General features: G+C 37.0%; 1 protein-coding gene across 1 annotated transcript in view; it reads right to left on the bottom strand.

Annotated features, from left to right (window-relative positions):
* The window catches only part of 5PtaseI (inositol polyphosphate-5-phosphatase A), a 50,816-nt gene that overhangs the window by 23,727 nt on the left and 7,532 nt on the right, over window positions 1-19,557 (bottom strand). Inside the window, exons 2-3 of the mRNA XM_089646893.1 lie at window positions 12,132-12,362; window positions 5,763-5,930 (exon numbers count right to left, since the gene is read on the bottom strand). Coding sequence (XP_089503019.1) covers window positions 5,763-5,930; window positions 12,132-12,362 — 399 coding nt within the window. The remainder of the gene's footprint in view (window positions 1-5,762; window positions 5,931-12,131; window positions 12,363-19,557) is intronic.

The following is a 19,557-nucleotide window of genomic DNA, read 5'->3' as shown; positions in this document are numbered from 1 at the left end:
GAATGTCAATGGACAATAAAATTAATCAACAAAACAAACGGATAACAGTATTTATACGGTGGTTTCAACCATTTGTGAAATTGCTATAAAAACATGTGCCTAAATTCCGTGTTTCGATTCAGCATTGGTTTATAGAATGTTGTAAACCTATCAAATAGTTTATCGAGACTTCTATACAAATAACAAAGCGTGTGAAATGCCGTGACAAATGAATTAACAAACATATTACTACTACTACTGGCTTTAGCTCTTGTACACGGCGTATCATACGTACTTTTATATCGCAGTTAGACTAATCTATTGATTACCGAGGATTAGATATTATCAGAGGCAAAAGTTACATTACAAATTAATTTGTATTTCAATGGAAATTCACACATCGTTTTCTTTCAAATTTGACAACAAATAACGTTGCGGTGAATATGAAACATTCTCTTTCACAATTTGAAAAAAAAACAAGTTAGTTATTAGTAAAACAGTGTCAGATGGTGAACGTCGGGTGATTGGCATTTTACCCCCGGCAAACTAAGGCAATTACTTATTACAGATTCTTTGGGACTCGAGTTTTGTGCGTGTAGCATACTCGCCGCTTGTGAGTATCTGCCTTACTATTTTGACAGTGTTTTCGTATACAATGTGACGCGTCGACTACTGTTTTGACGTCAGTTGCACGCTACTGACAGTGCTGGTAGCACGCTACGCACGTTGCATTCATATCTAATACTCGATCGAAAAGGAGTGGATTGAGGTTGGAAAGGAAAGTTCAATTGACATCATTCTCATGTAGTTCCTTGGCGGAGACCAATATACTACAACTATGATTCATTTTGTTGTAAGGGTTAACCCAAAACCTTCTTTTTATGCTTGTAAATACAAAGAAACACAATATTACTATCTCCGTCGCTAGACTCACTTGACATCGAAATAACTCCACGGCTGCACTTGAAAAAATGATCAAGTTCAGTATAACTGGGTAGCGCCGTATATGGAAACGTGCTTTAAAGAGTAGCATACCGGTAGGCTACTTCTGGTTGCGTCACATTCACATATCTTGCAAGTATCTCAGTGTACGAAGGGCCTTACGAGTACTAGGATAGCATTCCAAGGGTTAAATACATATATGGTTTATTTTACATGTTGGAGTGCACAGACCAATATTATCAAATAAAATGAAAATTTTAACTTTCATAAGAAAATATTTTCGTAATTTTTCATGATTGGATTATTTGTATAGCGCCGTTATCGTGAGAAAATCACCTCAAGGGCGGTTAACTACTTAATTTATGCATTGATCACTTAGACTTATAACTTATTACTTTTGGCTTATAACTAAGTTTCATAGCTAGTGACTTATAACTAGTGGCTTATAACTTATAAGATTGATGACGAGTGATTTACAAATAACTAATGACTTGAATCCATACATATTTTTATGACCGAGTGGGTATTTACACAATACCGCTATAATATGACTTACAACTACGGCTAAACGAATTAATAATTCGAAGGAAATTGCTGTGATAGACAATATTAATAAGTTCAAAAATGAATTAAGAAAATAAATATGTCTATCTCAATTATTAATGTTTCTTTTTTTTGTGACTTTAGTGAAATATTTAAAGAAAGATTATGTTTGCCAAACAATGTACATGTTTATATGTTTATAAAACTATTAGCACACACGAAGATGTGAGCTAACTTAAGATTAATAAATAAAAATAAACTAAAGATTTACGACATACGTACATATTTACGTTTGCAAATATAGATTGTTATGATTTCTGCCCATGGTGTCAGTGATAAGGTATAAAATATTACAAAAATAGTTTACGCATAATAAATGGTTATTACATTAAAGTGGGTTGTTAAGGAGAATGGGCTGGACTGAGCAATAAAATACTACTGGAAAAAATAAAGTCATTATTCTGGATAATGTTACATATAAGATTTGTAACAAGGTGTGTGTGCATCACCTTACTTACATCGCATCTACGGTCTTGGTGTGTGGGGCCTTTAAGTACCTACACATTGTCATTTTGCTATTGGTCAAATTGACAGCCCTGGAATTCTGACTTGGAGAGTTGCCAAACCTGAGGGAGCAAGGATCTGTGATTTGCATCGGAAGCAGTGGCCATTCTTTGATCACCAGCCGAAAGCAGCGGGCATTCCTCTTGGCTGAGGTTCGATGAACACATTCGCCACTCCTGAGTGAGCATCAGCTTTGCATATGGAGCATTGACCATTGGATTGATGGAATCGGTTGGCATCTGCTGATCCTCATTGGTTAAGAGGGACCCTTTTGGAGACCAGCAGCGTGAGGCTGTTTTGCATTGGACTACAAGATTATTTTTTGGATAAATTGTAAACTGGGAGTTGTGAAGAACCGGGATCTACTACTTTGCAACAAGAACAAACTGGTATCACACCTTCATTTTACCTATGCAAGCCCTGCGCCAGACAGATTATATAGTAGGATACTAATTAATTTATTTTTATTATGTCTTTTTTGTGGTATTACATTTTTCGTATTCTTAAATATTTTTTTTATTTCTAGATAATAAACCTATCCTTACTTTTATTTGTTGCCACTTAATCCCACGGTAACAATACGACAAGTTGAAAAGGTGAGTCTTTAGTTTTGCTCTGAATTCAGATGAGCTGTCGATCTTTCGCAAATATGAAGGGAGTTTGTTCCAAGCTGCTGGGCCTGCTACTGCAAAAGCTCGGTCTCCAAAATTGGCATTGTGATTGCGCATAGGTACTGAAAGTCTACCTATGGCTGTTAAAGATGCTGATCGAAGGGTTTTTTTTTATTTATTAACATTCAAACCTGCTAAACTACTTATGTAGTTTGTCAGCAGGTACATAATGACAACATTTTTGCAATAACATGGTACAATGGTAAACAGTATGTAGGTATGTATAATGTTGATGATAAATTAACAATAAATGATAAGTTGGTTAAATTACAGAATTGTATAAATATAAAAATGTAAGAAGCAGTATAAGCCTCATATAACAACACAAGCACAAATGAATATAATCAACAAGTACTTCTATGGTTTTAATATACATAAGGTAATACAAATTTATAACGATTTTCCATTTCCCTAGAATGAGAATTCCAATTAGGAAAACAAGGTCTTCAGTAGTGCATCAATATAAATCCTCAGTATCTAATAGCCATTTCCTTAGATTATATTTGACTTTGGCTCTAAAAACGTTTATATTTTAAATTGTCATTGGTAGTTTATTAAATATTCTGGGTACAATAAAGTTTAGGGTTCTTTCACCGTATTTATTGGTACATTTCGGGACCACCAATCCTTCATTTTGGGTGAATCTTGTATTGTGTTTATGGAAAACTCTTTCCCTATACAATGAATCAGACAATATAAGATGTTGACTTACAATATTATAAAACAATAATCCTCTGACAGGTAAAACATTCAGAGACTTGTATATTAATTTAGTGTCGCTTCTGTGTGCATTGGTATATTTATGGATTAACAATTTTGTAAGGGAGTTTTGTATTGTTTGGATATAACTTATATTAGTTTTACAAGAATGTCCCCAAGAAGTTTGCCTGCCTAGTATTAACATTGTTTGGAATGCACAGTTCCAACAAGTAGGGTGCCTCCATGTCATGTAAGGCTTTGACTACCATCCTGCAGAGTGTGAATTAGATTGTATAATATATTAAGTTCATTAGTGACTAACACTTATTAAGGATATTGGTTTGGTGAAGTTGCATTAAGTTAGGTTAGATTAGATAAGGCTAAGTGTTTTATTTCCCAATGACCTATTTTATATTAATATCTTCTCTCGACCTTCAGAGACTAAATAAACTAGTCATTTTTTTTGTTAATGGATTGTAAAAATGGTAACAAAAAGAAAAATATAATAATTGTATGTCATATCACAATGGGTAAAAAAACATTGTACTTATAATTGTTCAGAAGATAAACGGGAATTTCAAACACCAAGAAATCTAAAACCAAACCGTTTTTTTTTTTACATTTTTAACGATTGGTGAGCGGGTATTTCATCAAAATGACAGTTCAACACACCTATAAAAAGTGATATAAATTCATGAAAAGTAACTTTTAATGACTCTATATCGCCTTTTAAAGGTGTTTAATTGTAATTTTGATGAATTATCATGGAAATATAATGATTATAGTTAAATGCAAATTCTCAGCCCATTTCAGATTTGGACCAAATTTCGATCAGCTGTCAAGCGTAAGAGGATCGTTGTTATTCTTGTCCGCTAATCACAATTTGATCAAAAGCTGCAACTGGAGGAGAATCAGTGTTTAACCAAGTTCGATTGCGAAATTGAAGTTTTTTTTTATTTCATTTTTAATAATAAAATAAAATCTTTATATGGGATACCTATTGACTGTTAAAAACGTTTTCTCGGTAAGACAGAGATCCTGGGTTCAATTCCTAGTTAAGACCGTTATCTTTTTATTTTTTAGTGTCTCGTTCTGTTTCATGTTTCGTTTTGATTTATTAGTATTATCTTCTTCAATGATATATTACATTGATGAGTATAACCTTTAAGAGTTGTTCAAGAAAAATGACGAATAACAGAATGAGTAAAACCCACAGACATAAGAATATATAGACTAGAAATTAAAGGTGAGGGGTAAAATCAACTGTTGAAGAACGAAGGGGGTAAAGCTGACGTTGACGCTGTGATTCGTCAATAAATCAATCTGACAGTATATAGGCATTTCGCATTATAATATCACCATTTAGTTCTTAAAAGTAAAATCTGCTTTTGAATGACATTTTTACATGGGAGCGCAAATTACTCGCCACGTTATGAACTAATTTGCGAAGTCCAAATTCGGCAAATTTCTTCTATTTTCAGAGTCGTAGTTAGTTTCAGAGTATTTAGTTAAGACACTTTTACAAATGTTTCATAATTTACTTACCCCAGTAAACAACGATGAGCACACTTGAGAATCGCTACATTGTGATGTGATAGTATATGTTTCTAAAACTGATCCATATAATACGGTATGAATAAGCTTAAAATAAAGTAAAATAATGCTTACTTATGGAATGTAATACGACAATTGGGTTTATTCTCTTTTTCACATCTATTTTTACAAGTTTTCATATCACAAGCAACCATTTTGCCGTGTTATTTCGTAAAATGCCTCGACCATAGCTCGACGCTAGTTCGAACAAGAATGATGACGTCACATTCTCAAGATTCACGGGAAGCCATACGCGAGCCCAGCCGGCTCCAATGGAACCGGTATGGGGAGTGGGGAATAATACGCTTTTAATCACTTAGGGCAGGTCTACTAATATTCATATGTCTATGGTAAAACCTCAAAATGTAATGTGAATCTCTAAATAGTATAAAATTAAGTCGCTATCCGCTTCTGTCTGTTTGTGCGCTTAGTTCTTCTAAACTATGCAACAGATTTTGATAGAATTTTCACTATCATTTAGAGAATTTATTCCTGAAGGTTTACATATATAATACATGCATATTATATTTATAGAAAGTAGAGAAAAGTCGATGTTTTATAATCAAGATGTAAAAATCTATTTTCGGGCACTCTTAAGAAATATCAAAATAATGTACTACGGAATTGTTAATCTTAAAAAGGACTACAGAAAAGTCCGCAATGATATATGTCTATATCCTAGGATAACCCCCAGGAATGCCGGGTACACATCAGCTAGACTGTCCACAAAAATAGCAATTATGTACTCCCACTGAACAAGTGCTGACTCACCTCGGGAAAGAAATGTTGTGGGAACTTGGCTTTCTCCTTGGTGGGCACCCTTTCTATGTTGCCAGCGTGCACCTCCTTGCCCTCCACCAGCACCCAGGAATCCACCGAGAAGTCCCAGATCTTCACCTCCAGCAACGAGGAGTGGACGAAGTAAATGTTACCGAGGGCCTGGAATATTAACCTTCGTTAAAACAAGTATAAACATCGTTAGTGCAGGCAATAAGTGTTGTAAAATCAAATCAATTTCATTATAAATTTATCTGAACTATTTTGTCATCAATTTATCAAAGTTCAGGTAAACCAGCAACTTTTTACGACAACTTCTTGTCGGTAAGGTATTTCCTTTATGTGGGAAAAATAAGTAGTAAGGTAGAGTCTGTCAGTACAGAGCGAGACAGATAGGTGACTCAGTGTAAATACAAATGTAGTAGGTAGATCGCTCTCTCACGTCCCAGCTGCTAGCTAGTTAAGACGTATCCGCAATCTTGTACTCGGTTTAATAAACGTAATAACCTATCCCAAAGTATTACTTGAAGTCTACCTTGATTATATCGCACACCACATAAATAACCTATAACAGTTAACACAACACTGGGTACACGTAACGTACGTTATAATCTACGCGATCATTGTTGTCTTCGTTGTTTTCGTCTGCATATGCGCAGTATGAATATGAATAAATAGTTTTGTCTGTATAAAATAGATTGCTATCGAGAGATGATTAATGATTTTTTATGGATGGTATTGATCTGGACAACGTTTACTTTCAACAAGACGGCGCTACGTGCCACACAAGCAACGAAACCATTGATCTTTTACGATTGAATATCAAAATAACACCTCTTATTGGAAAACCCTGTACTTTATTTAAAAAGGACCTTTGAGATGATTTTTCACAAAAAATTAGTTCTTTATCCATATAATATTATCCAAAGAAAAGGGTCTGTTGCGACGCGGCTTTGTTTTTACACAAATGCACATTTATTCAGAGATTGATTGATAATAATAATAGTATAGAAAGCATATAATCAAAGATACAAATCAAATTGATGATTTGTGTAGAAAATGTTTGGCTTTTCCGGAAACTATAGAACATATTATATCGGGATGTTCTATATTAGCACCGTCCGAGTATACATTTAGGCACAATCAAGTTTTAAAAATAATTCACCAAAATTTGGTAATTAAACATAACTTGATTGACTGCCGTAATGTAGTACCATATTATGAATACGAACCAAATTCATTTTTAGAAAACGAATTTTATAAAATATATTATGATAAAACTATACTAACAGACCGAGCGATTAGTCATAATAGACCCGATATAGTTTTACATGACAAAATTAAAAAAATAACTTATATCATTGATGTCGCTATTCCAAATTCCTGTAATATTCAAAAATCTGTTAATGAAAAAATAAGAAAATACACAGATTTAGGAAATGAAATAAAAAGAATTTGGCATTCTCAGACTATAAAAATATTAGCATTCGTTATTTCGGCTACTGGCATTATACCTAGCTCTCTAATTAAAAATTTAGGCGTATTAGATCTATCAAAAAAATTATATATAAAGATGCAAAAGTCGGTCATTTTGAATACATGTAGGATAACAAAAGATTTTTTAAATATTTATGTTGAGGGATCAGTAGGATTTATAGGCCCTGTTAGAAGTTCTACCGAGCCGAACCCTCTGTTATGAAAATATCTGGAGTCGGTGAATTATTTTCCCATTTGATCTCTGGTGAGTTGACGTGTTGTTCTTGTATTGTTTTGTATTTATTTTGCTTATATAATGCACTTACATAATGTTGATTGACTAGATGATCATTTGTGGAAAAGTGAGTGGAAGGGTTAAGTTTTTCCTTTGGGGAAGATTTAACCCGGACAACTAAATCGGAAGATAAAAGAAAAAAGAAAAATTTCAATGATGATATTGAAAATGTCAGACAAAGTCAGGGGACTTCAGCTAGTATGAAGTAAGTAAATATGCCAATGGTTTTAAAAGGGTTTTTCATTCAGTTTTAAAGTCGCAGGGCACTATCAAATAATCACGCTGCTGTGTTAATAATCTTGCCGAGAGTAATCGTGAATTCAGTTTGGCTTGTGGTGACCATTATCTGGTGTTAATTAATAATCACTGTGAATTACCTAATCATTTAACCACAGGCTTTTTTCACTCCGTTAATTCACACCAACCAACTAACTACGGCGTTAACTTACACAATCTTTATTTTTATTTTTTTTATTTCAATAGTACCAACTAACTACGGCAATAACTCACACCACCTTTATTTACTTGAATTTATTTCAAGAGTACCAACTAACTACGGCATTAACTCACATCACCTTTATTTACTTGAATTTATTTCAAGAGTACCAACTAACTACGGCATTAACTCACACCCTTTATTTTCTTGAATTTATTTCAATAGTACCAACTAACTTACACCACCTTTATTTTTCCAAATTTATTTCAAGAGTTCCAAATAAATATGGCGTTACCACCACCAGATTTATTTTTATACATGGTGTCCAGAAACTGGTGAATTTACATCACATTTGGAGTCGATTTTGTGGTTAAACATTTTTTATTTCTGTTGTCGTTTTCGAGCAAATCGAGTATGAAATTAGAATTATTTGGGTCAAATTTGAAAAAAATCAATGGCTTGGGGATATATTATCAGCTGTTTATTGTCTTTCAACTCTTGGTGTGCCGATGCTAAATTTTCGTCGTTCGCCAACTGATTCTATTGTCATAATAACTTACTTGTTTTTTCCAAAACTATGTTTTTTTTAAATTCTTACCAAATAAAGTGTTTATACATTTATAAAAATAGTATATAATCTACCATAATTAGTTTCCTCGGAATAGCTCAGAGAAATGATTTTGATTACGCCTATTGACATAGGCGGCACACAAGAGGTTAAAATGCTTTGAAGCGTAGACCCCAGCTCCTAAAGTTTGTTAACCTTTGATTGCCGAAAAAAATAATAATTTTGTGTTGTAGATTCCCTAATTTCCCGCTTGTACCACTAGTTTCCGAACACCGTGTATACTTGACACCGCACAATAGTCCCAACTATTGCATTCATAAATTGTAAAATTTTATGAGGCTGAAGGAGTTAAGGAAAGGTGATTATATTTCTCTTCAGACATTGAATAAAAAAACTGACAGAACTGTGATGTGGGCGTGTCCATGTGACCAAAGTAAGCTCAATTTTTGATCAAAAATCTAAAACTTTCTAGAGCAGATAAACAGGTCTGGTGGCAGTCTTAAGTAAATTGGAAAGAATTCTTTCAAATCGGTACAGAGGGTGCGGGGCAAAAAGTAGGAAAGTAAAGTAAGAAAAGTGAAATAAGAAAAGTGAAGTTAGAAAAGTAAAGAAAGAAAAGTGAAGTAAGAACAATAAAGTAATACAAGTGAAGTTAAAGTAGTACAGTAAGAAAAGCAAAATTAAAGTAAGAAAAATAAAGTAAGAAAAGTAAAAATAAGTATATTAAGTAAGTAAGAAAAGAAGATTGAAAGATCTCCGTGGAGTAATCTTGCAGCTCCAGGTTCATTAGCATCCTGTCTGCGCAACCGAACCTTCCTAAACCACGCCAGATAAGAATTGAAAGATCTCCGTGCCACAGGAGAGTAATCTTGCAGCTCCGGGTTCATTAGCATCCTGTCTGCGCAACCGAACCTTCCTAAACCACGCCAGATAAGAATTGAAAGATCTCCGTGCCACGGGAGAGTAATCTTGCAGCTCCGGGTTCATTAGCATCCTGTCTGCGCAACCGAACCTTCCTAAACCACGCCAGATAAGAATTGAAAGATCTCCGTGCCACAGGAGAGTAATCTTGCAGCTCCGGGTTCATTAGCATCCTGTCTGCGCAACCGAACCTTCCTAAACCACGCCAGATAAGAATTGAAAGATCTCCGTGCCACGGGAGAGTAATCTTGCAGCTCCGGGTTCATTAGCATCCTGTCTGCGCAACCGAACCTTCCTAAACCACGCCAGATAAGAATTGAAAGATCTCCGTGCCACAGGAGAGTAATCTTGCAGCTCCGGGTTCATTAGCATCCTGTCTGCGCAACCGAACCTTCCTAAACCACGCCAGATAAGAATTGAAAGATCTCCGTGCCACGGGAGAGTAATCTTGCAGCTCCGGGTTCATTAGCATCCTGTCTGCGCAACCGAACCTTCCTAAACCACGCCAGATAAGAATTGAAAGATCTCCGTGCCACAGGAGAGTAATCTTGCAGCTCCGGGTTCATTAGCATCCTGTCTGCGCAACCGAACCTTCCTAAACCACGCCAGATAAGAATTGATTAAATACACAATGACAGGGTAATTTTTTTAGCTAAGTATATCATACCGTGTGCTTTATGAGAAATAATTTACGACTATGGCGAATATCCCATTCAGATAAAATAGCGGTTTCCAAACAGTTTTCAGTTACCACCAGTGGAGTGCAGTGATTTTTATATTTCATCAAAATGACAATTAAACACAAAAATAGGTTAAATAGTTACCTATGTAACCTATTTCACCAAGTTTTTGTTTCATCACTTTTCATGACGTTATTTTACATTTTGTAGGTGTGTTGAACTCTCATTTTGACGAGATACCCGGTCACCGATATTTTAATACGTGAGATTTCTACATTATTTTTTCTTATTGAAAAATAGGTTAAAGTCCTGGAGAGAGCTCGTGTGTACGTCATCAACGATTGTCCCCTTCCTTCTCAAGTGTCTTGAATAAAAACGAGAAAGAGAAAAGATACTAGAACAATGATGTCACATACGACTTCTCTCTGGGACTAACAGATTGACGATTTTCTATTTACTTGCAAAAATACAAACTTTGTAGGCTTACTAACACAAGAAATAGTAAGAATGATTTATTTGTACATTCAATGTGGGTAGTTAGGAAAGTGTATAAGATTTCCAGTGACAAAAGTTCTTCAACTAAGCTTGTAAGTTCTATAATATCCAATTGAGCGATTATATGGAAATATTAATATGGAAACATATGAACTGCTTACTGCAGTCTAAAGCCAATGAATCCACCTAGATTTCGCAGTCTATCCCATATTTTTAGGTTCTATAAATTTGGTACTTAAACGATCGATCAAAACGTTTTTGCAAACTTGCCATAATATGCAAAAAATCAGTGGAGTGGATGTGAAATTTGTATTAGAATTTTAGGAAAAACTTTCGAAAATGCCTTCACTGGCTTTCAAACACCACTAACTATTACAGACATTTTGGTACATATTTCAAAGAATTTAAAAGATTACAGATTGACAATTTTTGTCACTGGAAACCTTGGACATTTCAATCATAAAATTTTCCATTCAAAATGTTTGTTTTCCACAAAAAAAAAAGGTTTTCATTTGAAATAACAATTATAATATACTGCATTACTGGAAACTTTTGTTACGGATAAAGTCCCGGCAAGCCACTGGAGTTGCCCCACAAAAACCACTAGCCTCGTCCGTCTGCTTTCAGATAGATAGTACTAATTGCTGTATTGTCTAAGCACAAGAGATTTATAGTAAACCGTGCCAGAAAACTGGGAATTATTTATGGCTATTTTAAAATACTGTCAAGGTTACAGTTAAATAAATACAGTAGCGTGAAAATGAAATACGATTTGAAAATTTTTATTCTTTTTTACGATTCATTCAATTTTACATTTAGGAGTAAAAATAATAAAATGGAAGAATTTTTTTTTAAAACAAAATATAAATTATTTTTGATGATATCCAGAAATAAAAATAAATGTAATATTGATTTCAATATTTTTACAGTGGCTCCACACAGGAGATCCTGAGGAAAATAATTTCCATCAGGGCCTATGTCATCTTTGACGATGCTGTGTGAGGTTCTTTTTAGGGAAAGGAAGGAGAGAAAGTTTTGGGAAGGAAAAGTGTATGAGGGGGGGGAATATATGAATCCATCCCTCCCACTGTGGTGCAAGGCGATGGAGTCAAGAGAGTTCGGATGAAGAGGTCAAAAGGTATCCGTCAACCAGTCTCTCCCGATCTGTCCTGCCACGCAGCAGGTGGGTAAACCCGCGTACCCCTGCTAAGACAACAAACGTAGCGAACCACTTAGGATGGCCTATGGCAGGGGTGTTGGTTATCCAATAAATGGTCCCTAGGGCGGCAGTGCCCATAACAGCCTCCCAAATTATAAATTGTAATTTTACTTAACGATGATACATACTTTAAGTAAAAGCATTATTATATTTGAACCTTCGACCTCCTGATCCAGAGCCAAGAAACTTACTGCTCTGTCGTGAAAGTTGTAACTCAGGTGGTGTACCAAATTAAAAAAAAATAGTATATGGAGAATATTTAAAACAACATACCGTGAACTTAGCCGGAATGCTAAAATCCTCGTCGAGATATATTCTGATCTTGTCAAAGAGGCGCAGCTCGGGACTGTCACACAACATGCGGACAAAGTCCTGCACGTGGCGCATGCTCTGCTCGTAGGTCTTGCCGCCCACTTCCTGCAGGTGTAGCGCCAGGAAGCGCGGCTCCATCTTCGCCACCGCGGCCAGGAACTCGCCCGTCCACAGCGGCAGCATCTCCACAGGCTGGAATTGATATTCATTGTCAGTTATTGTGTAAGGAAATACTCAATATGGACAGTGGACTCCCCGTGGGAACTTTTAGGCTACTAACGGGAGTGGAAAACATCAATAGATGCAGGAGATGTGAAGAGGATGAAGAGACTCCAATTCACCTATGGTGCCAATGTCCTGCCCTGGTGGGAACTAGGCTCAGATACCTGGGGAGACATACAGTAGAACCAGAAGACATAGCCACATACCCAATGACAGCCCTGGTGAACTTTATCAAAGGGACTGGGTTACTGATAAAGCGATTAGGTGAAATGAGAGATAGCACGCTATAAAAATATTGAGCTTACGGGAGCTGTATTATTAGTACAGGGTGGCGCAGATGGATCGGGTGGTTTTGAAGTGGACTGTACGTCTGGAGTGGGGGAGCCAGGTGTTCGGCGGTCTTCGTGCTGTGGTGGGGGGGACGGGAAGTTTCAGTTGCAGACTGGCAGTCAGTCGCGATGGCTACGTGGTCCGTTGAGCATCGTGTTTTCGCAGTGGAAGAGTTTATACGCAATAACGAGTCAATTGTTGCTGTGACGCGTGCCTTTCGCTGGCATTTCAACATCCCACCTCGCGGTAGTGTTCCTAAGCGAGATACGATATTGAGTTGGGTGCATAATTTCCGCACTACTGGTTCATGTGCAATAGACGTCTACTTCTTCTTATGGGGCTATTTAAAAGCAAGGGTGTACATGAACAAACCCCGGACCATTCAGGAGTTGAGGAGCAATTCACAACGAAATCACATTAATTCCTGGTGATGTGCTTGAGCGGGCAATGCGGAACGTTAAGGACCGACTCCAAGAACGCGTCGCTCGAGAAGGAGGGCATTTGATGGATGTAATTTTTAAAAACTTTACTAATTTTTTGTTAATAAACTCCCATTGTAACTACACGTTTTGCACTTTATTTCAATCCAATACCTTTAAAATTGACAATTTGACAAGTATTTTAAAACCACCCGATCCATCTGCGCCACCCAGTATAATTCATTTTACAAAAACACAAAAACCATTACATTGCAAAAGCCATTAAAAAACTACATACAAATATAGCTATCATAGATAATGTAGGGAAAATAGGTAACGCGTAAGTTCACATAGTTAAAAGTAAATGATACTTCATGCTTAAAGTTGTTGAAGGACACTTGGAAAATATTCACATTTCCTGCAAGGCAAATTATTAACCTAGTAAGTCAGTATTTGTAAGTAAGTTTATTTGTAAGTAAGTAAGTTCTGCACCTGGGAAGTATCAGAAGCCTGTGTTGGCGGCCTCGTGTCAAATTATCTGGGACATTATATTTCAGCCAGAATGTCTTTGAATGAACATTTAGAAGCATATGCCGCATAACATATACATTATATTATGCACTTAAATTAAAAGTGTAATGGCAGTACTCCCCATCTCAGAATAGATTTCTCAACTGAGATGGGCAGTACTGTTAAAAAATGTATAATATTGTTGTTTTTTTTTTGTATAAAATTGTAAAAATTATGTTTTAATAAATGCCTATTTATCGACACTGAACTGAAAAAAATTACTTTTCCAATGTTTTTTTAACCTCTTCAGTAATCATTATTCATGGAAAAAAATACATTTTCTATGAATTAATTTTATTTACTTAACATATATATCCTTCATAAAAGCCATTAGGGGACCAAAATGGGACAGAAAGTTGATATTATGGTACGTAGTGTGAACCAAGAAATAAAAAAAATTCATAAAAAATATACAATTTTATTTATCATAATTCTTCGGGGGGTGATTTTACGTAATTTTAGAAGTTAAAAAAGATAAATAACTTTTTTCGAAATTTTTCAAGGTAGTTTTTAGTTAAAATTTTTAATTTATATCACAGGAAAAAAAATATTCTTCTTTGGAAAAATATTTTTGTATCGGAAAATAAACATTGGAATTTCGAAAAAGTTATTTATCTTTTTTACTTCTACCATCATGTAGAATCACCTCTCGAAGTTAGGGCGCTTAACCCCCGGACACCTTGTATATATAAAAGATTATCGATAAAATCAATCTAAATTGAAATCATTGTAATTTTAACAAAAAAACACACAACCTCACTACTCAAAAAGTGCTAACATTGCATGATGTCAACCGATTTGCGGAGATTGGGAGATACGGGGAGTGGTACCACGTTTAAATCATCGCAGCTTTCTTTTGTCTCGCTTGCACATAGCAAAAATCGTATTTATTTTCACCCGGGTATATTTGGAAGTGTTCTTTTCTGAAGGTAAAGTTTCCCCGAGCATACTCGGGCGTAGTCCTTAAGCGGTTAATCAATGTGCTCATACATTGTAGAGAAAAGTGCACTTGAGGTTAAATATCCCAAAAATTAATGTTTTTTTGGGGATCAATGGTGAGGCACGAAATAAAAAGCGTGTGGTGAAGTTCAATGAGTTTATTGAGTCAGTTGCCGTGACGAGAAGATGATGTAGGACAGATGTTGGATACTCCGGTTGCTGCGGTGTTGTGGTCGAGGCGGTAGTTGGCGACGGCGCGCTGGGACCGGACTCGAAGACTGTCAGGCACTGGCGATCTGGGGAATCAATACTCCAGTGCTGACGGAGGCCGAAGGTGCGGCGGACCTTGTAGGCAGTTGAACGGGAGCGGCGTAGACCAGTGAGGATGCTGCGTGTCCTCGTGGTGGTCATGGTGGCGTGGAAGAAGCGCTGGTCAGAGACACTTGAACCAGGGCGCTTGTAATCCGAGTAGCGCTTGCCAGGGACGGCGATCTGGACAAGGCGCTAAGATGATGTCCCGATAGAGTCCATGATGGTACGGGCGAAGCCGGGTACGTTGTTTTTCGCGCTAGTAAGAGGAGCGCGGGTGATCACTCGTTGAGCCTCGTTGACTGACGGCTGATAGATAACTGACTGACTGACTCGCTGCGTCGGGCTTATTTATACTGTTCGGCCGGTGGCAACAGCACGTAGTTGGATTGCAACTAAATTCGAGGCACTCGCTCAATCTGGGCCTTTCGCGAACTTTCGGCGGCACGGAAATTATGCGTAGGCGGTAGACTCGAACCTTCTGGCGAGTTCTCGTAATGTGAAAGACGGACTTGCGATGTTATTGTCGTCGATAGACAAGTAGGTGCTTGTAGTACGTAGGTTGCTCTGTTTTGATTTCGACTGCGAGTACATACCTAAGTAGCAAGTAGCAAGTACGTACCTAAGTAGCATCGAGCTGCTTATTATTGATGAATTAATCTGGATTCTTCTGCTACATTTTTATTATAATAAGTGTTGGGAAGTAAGAGCTTCATAAATGCACGCACAGATGGCAGTGCATAGAGCTTGCGTGGAAGTCCGCAAGATGGAGCCAGTGGCCAGTAGTCGCCAGGGCCAGTGGTAAGGCTCTCAGAGAAACTTACTATTTCAGATTCCAATTAGCCAGCTTCTAGTTAGGTCGACTATCGAGTCACCATTATAATACGCGGAGTATTAATAAATCCCTGATTAATCTAAAAGAACCATTTATTTATAAACTCCTTCCAAAACGAGTTGGAGACCTGTTTGTACGAACACAACAATAAGTAACACTGAGAACTTGGTATGCAACAGCCAGTCATATGATGCTAAAATTGGAACCGGTAATCTGAATCCATATTAGTGCAATGTATGGTATTTTAATAAACTGAAAAAACGTAATCTGAAACTATAAAACTAACATCACAATTTGCAGCACAATTTAGTGATTCTTCCCACCAAATGGGCTTTACTCAGTAGCTTAACGTAAACATACTTTAAAATAACTTAAATAATAGTGACGGCTTACTGCTAAAATCCACTAAGTGCTGTTTTGGCTTAAATTGAGCTAAATTCAGTGTTCTAACACAGCTATAAGAATTAACACAAATGGTTCTTTTTAAAAATAGATGAATTTTTTAATCTTAAATCACACAAGAGTTCCAACTGAACGAAGCCAGTTGTTGGAATATGGAGTCCCCATTTGGGGTATGTTGTGAAGCTGAAGGGAGTGGTGAGAGTAAGGAGATGGGGAAGAGAAAGGGTAGAAATTACACGGCTAATTCGACGACCTCCGTGGTTATGATCCTTGGCTAGGAATCCTGAGGTCGCGGATTATAATATCGGCATGCATTTGATTACTTTGTGTTATTTTACAATTTTTTCATATACATCAAACAAACCATCTTAGTAATATGCAGATTTCCTAGTAAATATTTCGAATACTTTCTCGTTCCCGTATCACTTCGTCTCTTATTAAGATGGTTGTCATAGGTTAGTTTATCACCAAGCCATTCAGGATTACAGTTGTAATCCCTGGGAGAGATGTCACAGCTATGATGACCTATAATAAGGTCATGTTTCAGCTAGAGAGAGCCAGTTTATTCCTAACTTCAGCCATCTCTGGCAGGTGTGACGCTTCGTAAACCATCTGCATATGAGTTCAGCTAACCCAGAGGGAGAATACAATCATTGAAAGCCTTTTGGTAAAACTAGGGGTTAAGGGAACTGTATCAGACGTAATCGTGTGACACACAAGACTGTAAATGGGGCCGGTGATCCCAATCTGTGGAGGCGAGAGGCGTCGTCCTTCAGTGGCGTGGAGGGGTAGAACGGGGCCGTCTCTGAAGCCGCTGTAGAGCTGGTCCGATTGCTTGTCGCTTGTTCTTGATACTGATTCCGTCTGGTCCGAAGGGGTAGGCAAGTCCGTGGTCCAGGGTGAGGCGGGGGTCAGAGTGAAAGAAGGCGAGTAGAAGCAGAAGTCGGAGCGAGGTAGAGGGCAGAGCAGAGAGAGAGGTGTAGAGCTGGTGGTGGTTTCTGGAGATCTGACGTTTTGAGGGCCTGTTGCCCGTTTTATAGGCCGCCAGCGGGCGTGCGATGCGCACACGGGCCCACTTTCTCTTTGATTCCTGGAATCCGTGAGCCGTGTAGCGACGCTATCGCGGCGCCCTGCCGGGCCGTCTACCGCCGCTCGGCCGGTAGTTTCGGGCCGTGGTCGAACGTGACCACGGCCTTCCTTTGTTTGGGCACGATCCTCAGAACCGTGCCCGTGGGACGTAATGACGGCGTACCACCGGTCATTTGTGACGCTATGACGGCGCATGGCGCACGGCACGGCTTCCCACTACGTTTTGGCACGGTTCTAACAATCGTGCCCGAATTAAAATATGATTATGATTTTACCAGCTCTCACAATACTTCTCTGCCCGTATACCTCTAGCCAAGCTCCGACGTTTCGTTTATTGTTTTTACATTTTACATTACATTCTTACATAATTTTACATACAATTTAACATTTCGGCAGTATATTTAACATGAATTTTTATTTATATTTTTTAATTTAGAATTTTATTTTAGATCATTTTAACGTGGGCGACCGCGGCCGAACTCGGCGCAGTACGTCCGTTACAGGAACATATTAAATTTCCTTTGGGAGGACTGCGACAGGTGTAACAAGTTTCTCAGTGAACCCATAAAGTGGTTGTAACGGTTTGTTACACTGTCTTACTATTGTTGAACTGCTATGAATGTGTGTCACACTTGCAAATTGATTACCTTCAAAATAAAGACTAAAAATTATTGAATAAGATAAAACTAATAAGTCTAACAAAGCATGAAACAGAACAAGACACAGAAAAATAAAAAGATAACGGTCTCAACTAGGAATCGAACCCAGGTACTCTGTTCTGATCTCCGTCTTTTTCTGTTTCATGTATCGTTTAGATTTATTAGTATTGTCTTCTTCTTCAATGATATATTGCGTTGATAGTCCGTTAATAACTAATAATTGTGTTAACCGTTAAAATTATGCATTTATTTTTAAAAATGCCATTTAAGGCAACATTCTATTCTAAATAGAGCATCTATCACTCTGTTTTACTCAGTGACATGTTTATGAATTCAACCAACATTTTGAGTGCAAACATTGTTATTATAAATAAGTATTCAAATAAAATAAAATTGCCTTTCTGAAGTCTAAGAGACAAAAGGTCTTAAATTGGTGACTATAAATTATCTGTTTGGTGGCTTCAATAGATATCACTTGTGCAACAATGTGTTGTTAATGATAAATATGTGAATAGAACTCTACAAATATTTACAGACCACAGATTACAATTGATTACCAAATATAAATATGGTAATTCAATACCAAAGTTTGATAAAATATAATATATATGTATTAACAAACAATCAAACATCCCAAAGGGACATTGAATACTGTAATTCATTTTCGCTGAATCATGCTCTAACTATGATTCAAAATAGACTCACAAATAGGAATTGATTCAGTTCCACGTTTACCTTACAATGACGATTTATTACTTCTTAGATAGTTGACCATTTATTAATTCTTTGCATAATGTATTCAGAACAAAGATATTAGAAGAACGAGATATGTTATGTTGTCCGTTGGACCGTAGGCGGAGTACTACCTAATTAGGGTACTTTGAACGGTATCGGGACGTGTACGCACAGAAATCTGTTCTATGTATTAGTGCGGATACCTTAGCATAAGCGAAGGTGTGCAGTAGTATTGGTGAACAAAACCGGCGACACTCGGCAAAACAATTCCACACAGTACGAACTGCTCATAGCACATCTCGTTCTTCTAATATCTTTGATTCAGAATCAGTGATCGTTGATCTACATTATATGTTTTTTAAGCCTTAATATTTCTCACTCACATTGCTGATAACATTTATTTAATGTTATTTACAGCAGTATGGTGCATACATTCAAAATATGTGAAAAATTTAACAGGTATTTCATAAAATAAACACCACTATATCTTTTGTAAAATTTACATTTTTTGGTTTAAAGTTAAGGTATCATGTTTACACTTGCAATTAGACATAATTTTGTAAATAAGGGCACCTGGAATGAGACAGTCCAAAGTACTCATAAAAGGATCAGACCCTAGACGAACTAAGAAACTACTCGATATGGACAGAAACTCGCTGAGGGAACTGGTAGGACTACTAACAGGACACTGCCATTTCAGGAGACACATGAAGATATTGAGAGTCGAAAACACCAATAGACGCAGGAAATGTGAAGAGGATGAAGAGACTCCAATTCACCTATGCTGCCAATGTCCTGCCCTGGTGGGAACTGGGCTCAGATACCTGGGGAGACATACAGTAGAACCAGAAGACATAGCCACATACCCAATGACAATC

Source organism: Hesperophylax consimilis, chromosome 25 (genome assembly GCF_061612785.1).
Source record: "Hesperophylax consimilis isolate HC1 chromosome 25, BYU_Hcon_1.0, whole genome shotgun sequence".
NCBI lineage: Eukaryota > Metazoa > Arthropoda > Insecta > Trichoptera > Limnephilidae > Hesperophylax > Hesperophylax consimilis.
Note: the sequence above shows the minus strand (reverse complement) of the source record. Positions and strands in the feature narration are given on the sequence as shown.